Source organism: Epinephelus moara, chromosome 18 (genome assembly GCF_006386435.1).
Source record: "Epinephelus moara isolate mb chromosome 18, YSFRI_EMoa_1.0, whole genome shotgun sequence".
Lineage (NCBI taxonomy): Eukaryota > Metazoa > Chordata > Actinopteri > Perciformes > Serranidae > Epinephelus > Epinephelus moara.
In genome coordinates, this window is record NC_065523.1 from 2,187,708 (window position 1) to 2,192,043 (window position 4,336).

At 37.8% G+C, this 4,336-nt stretch overlaps 1 protein-coding gene across 2 annotated transcripts in view; it reads left to right on the forward strand.

Annotated features, from left to right (window-relative positions):
• LOC126406093 (G2/M phase-specific E3 ubiquitin-protein ligase-like) overlaps positions 1-4,336 on the forward strand; it is an 18,747-nt gene that overhangs the window by 6,088 nt on the left and 8,323 nt on the right. The window contains exons 4-12 of one of the 2 annotated variants that reach the window (XM_050070257.1): positions 108-175; positions 312-388; positions 820-1,026; positions 1,117-1,161; positions 1,270-1,330; positions 1,663-1,731; positions 2,063-2,137; positions 2,477-2,948; positions 3,462-3,640. In XM_050070257.1, coding sequence (XP_049926214.1) covers positions 1,013-1,026; positions 1,117-1,161; positions 1,270-1,330; positions 1,663-1,731; positions 2,063-2,137; positions 2,477-2,948; positions 3,462-3,640 — 915 coding nt within the window. In that variant the 5' untranslated portion in view covers positions 108-175; positions 312-388; positions 820-1,012. The remainder of the gene's footprint in view (positions 1-107; positions 176-311; positions 389-819; positions 1,027-1,116; positions 1,162-1,269; positions 1,331-1,662; positions 1,732-2,062; positions 2,138-2,476; positions 2,949-3,461; positions 3,641-4,336) is intronic. The other variant, XM_050070259.1, reaches the window with a different exon arrangement.

Genomic DNA, 4,336 nt, shown 5'->3' on the forward strand with positions numbered 1-4,336 from the left:
TCTATGTGAAAGTATACCACAAATGTTATTAGCATGTAGGCTAGCTGAAAACCCGATTTCAAGAAATGTGTGACTTGGAAAGAGTATGTATTGCTTGGAGCTTTCAGGGACAGAGTGGGGAACGTCTTGCACTACGGCAGATGAGGGTCACGGTGGCTGGTTTGGGGCGGAACAGGTTAGAACCCGCAGATTGCCGCTCGCGGCTATATTTTTATGTTGTTTTTGTAAAAGAACCTCAGAAATGGGGTCTATATCATAAAGTAGTAATGTGTCCTTGCTTGTGTGATCTTGTGTTGCTTTTTTCCTTATAGTAACCCGGAACATAACAGCTGGTCAATGAGGATTTGCCTCATGCGAACCCATCAAAAACTGTTCAACTGCCGCCAAGGTAAAACACCAATCTCTGTTTAATTTTTAAATATTATGTGATCATGTAATTTGTGTTTTCCATGGCCTGTAATAGCCACTTTTCTTTGTTTTTTTTAATTACCCTGGATACATAAAACATAAAATTGTTGGATTAAAATTCAATCAGAAACAGTAAACCCTTTCAAACTGTTGTGGAATGATTACATTTTGAAATGTACAACATGTACAGCACTAATCTAATCTTCGGCATCCAGGGTGTGACTTTGTTGGTACCCACAAGGAAATATTTATATCAAATCAAAATTTAATTTACACCCTTGAGTAAATTGAGTGAGTAGAGTGAGTGTAATGCAATGGTCATGCGACCCATGAATCCGGCATATTTGGAAAATAACATTTTACCACAAAATGTAAAGTTTGATATACTGTACTTATATTAATTCTCAACAGTTCAAAGTTTTCAAGGTTAAAAGGAACCTTGATGCAGGTGGCTTTCAGCAGTTTATAAGGGCCATCTACCCTGAGCTGCGGAACAACGACTTTGAGTTCTGCAAAGTCAACAGGCACAGGGTGGTGGTCCCCCTGACTGAAAGCACGCCAAAAGAGATCCGTTCAAGCGGAGTGTTGGGACGCTCAGCTTTATATGTTCGTCCGTTGGTGAGTAATCCTTTTTTCTATAAAAAAAATCTCAGTTGTTGCAATATTAATGTTTTTCTGTTGTATTAAAATTGTTTTTGTATTTCATAGTGTGAAATTGAAACGGACACAGACAGCAGTGAGCCAATGGACATGGTAAGTTAACAATGTTAAAAAAAACAACAACAACGAACACTTCTGCGCTTGGAAAACGTTATGGGGGGAAACACTCACAAGTACTATTCTTCTAATGTCCCCTATTAGTCACCTGAAAGGCTTTCAGAAAATGAGCTCCACACAGGAGGAGGAGGAGGAGGAAACACAGGTAAGTTTAGGAAATTAAATTTGTCTGTAATTATCAGTGAAGCGTAGTTAATCTTAATGAATTTATGTGTACTTTATTCATGTCATTTATTTGCTGACACACCTGTACAAAGCCAGTTCACTCTCCATAGCCAACCTCAAGCATTTCGACTTCACATGGCTTTGTTTTCATGAACGAATAAAGACAGTATGATAATCTCCCTTTTTCATTTAACAAAGCTATAGTATTAATGACATTAAAAAATTAACACGAACACATAAAGTCTTCTGCACTTGGAAAACGTTATGGGGGGAAACACTCACAAGTACTATTCTTCTAATGTCCCCTATTAGTCACCTGAAAGGCTTTCAGAAAATGAGCTCCACACAGAGGAGGAGGAGGAGGAGGAGGAGGAAACACAGGTAAGTTTAGGAAATTAAATTTGTCTGTAATTATCAGTGAAGCGTAGTTAATCTTAATGAATTTATGTGTACTTTATTCATGTCATTTATTTGCTGACACACCTGTACAAAGCCAATTCACTCTCCATAGCCAACCTCAAGCATTTCGACTTCACATGGCTTTGTTTTCATGAACGAATAAAGACAGTATGATAATCTCCCTTTTTTATTTAACAAAGCTACAGTATTAATGACATTAAAAAATTAACACGAACACATAAAGTCTTCTGCACTTGGAAAACGTTATGGGGGAAACACTCACAAGTACTATTCTTCTAATGTCCCCTATTAGTCACCTGAAAGGCTTTCAGAAAATGAGCTCCACACAGAGGAGGAGGAGGAGGAGGAGGAGGAGGAGGAAACACAGGTAAGTTTAGGAAATTAAATTTGTCTGTAATTATCAGTGAAGCGTAGTTAATCTTAATGAATTTATGTGTACTTTATTCATGTCATTTATTTGCTGACACCCTTTAACAATTTACAGTATTAATGACATGCAGTGCAACAAATCACAGAACTTCCTGAGTATGGCAACAAAACATTTAGGCTTTTGCCATCACGTATGTGACGAATTACATCATTGTTATATTTGATTATGGTCTGCCACTGCATCAATTACATGATTATTTTCAACACCCCTACTGTGTGTGCTGTGCACCCAACATAACAATGGATAATATTATTTGTTAACTCTATCTGTTTGCAGGATTTGGCCTCTTTCCCTTCTGCCTCTTCTAGAAGTTCCCCTCCAGTGTCCCCTCAAGTGTCCCCTCCAGTGTCCCCTCAAGTGTCCCCTCCAGTGTCCCCTCCAGTGTCCCCTCAAGTGTCCCTTCAAGTGTCCCCTCAAGTGTCCCCTCAAGTGTCCCAAGAGTTGAGGGAGGTGCTATGCACACTGGTGGGAAACCTCGACATTAAAGCACTGCCACCTCCAGCAAACAGAATTAATGTCGTGAGGGCTGACATTCTGGAGAGTGCTTTCAGGGCATTTAGGAGGAAGGCCTTCAACCCGGAAAGGAAGCTTGATGTGGTGTTTATTGACACCTGTGGTCAAGGGGAAGGGTCGGTGGACAACGGGGGACCAACCAGGGAGTTCTTGACCCTGCTCATGAAGGCCCTAATGAGCAGCCGTTTTTTTGTTGGACCTGCGTCCTCTAAAAATCTAGGACTGGACTCCATAGGTGTGTAAATGACCAGTCAGCAGTTTCATTGACACTCACACATAGATAGTGGGGGCAATTACATCATTAAACTTCCAAAAATATTGACAGAAATTATGCAGAATTGCATTTTGAGGTGTTTCTTATCTGCATTAAAGCAATTGAATAATATGATCAAATACTTATAACTGATAATGATTATTATATTAAAGGACTTATAAATGAACACCAAATCAAGCACACACACTTTACAAATAATTATGATTAAAACAAATAAAAAATGGAAAAAAAATTGTGCAGCCACCCACACCGAATAAAGCATAAAAACACATGAATGCCTTATGTTTTATTTCAATCATCATCATTTCAAATCATACTGACACAAATGTTTACAAACGACAAAATGGTGATAATATCAAAGATAAGTAATACTAGTGTACATCTGCAGTTATCAGTACATTCTGTCTACAGTTGTGTGGTTTTGCTGCCTAACCTTTTCTACCGCAAAATTTCAGTTGTCTTTTATACTTTCAGGACTTAGTAGGGGCACCTACAAGGTCATTGGAAACATCATTTCTGTGAGTGTAGTTCATGGAGGAGTGGGGCCACACGTGCTTTCAAAGCGACTGCTCTGCCGGCTGACAGGGGAAACGACTCCCCCTGTTGATTTGATGGAGGTGGAGGATGAGGACTTAAGGAACCAGTTCCAGAAGGCAAGTTTTAAATTACTGGAAGCAATATTCAAAATTTTGATTACCATATACCACTTTATATTTATACCACTTTTATATTTCAACAAAAGGACATTTTACAAAAAGGGACGTAATGTAAAAATAACTTTAGGCTCATGTGATTGTAATTAATTACATTAAACATAGATTGGTACTTAAAATTATACTTTAGCAAATATTATTTTCTATAACTCATTACGCTTACATTCTCACTCCAACTAAATTTGATACACTCCCAGACAGTTGTCATTACAAAGGTTACCGATCCTCTGGTTTGTATTAAATGGACACATGCTGACCACACATGGCAGGGTTTCCTAATACAGTACCATTAGGAGAGCATTAGTTTACACCATCATTGGATTTGAGGTTTTCTACAGTGACAAATAAAGGACCTGTAAATGGGCAGAGAAAGCTTAGTAGATGTGGAAAAAATAAAGAAAAATATCAAAAAAATATATGACTGATATTTGAATTCAATTTTATTGTCAATCATAGAAATTATTAATGGAAATAATAGTCATAGAAAATTTGGAAAATATACTCAGCTCCACCCATTTCTCAATTTACAACTATATTCATACATGTCTACAGCACATAATCAATCAATCAATCAATCAATTTTATTTATAAAGCCCAATATCACAAATCACAATTTGCCTCACAGGGCTTTACAGC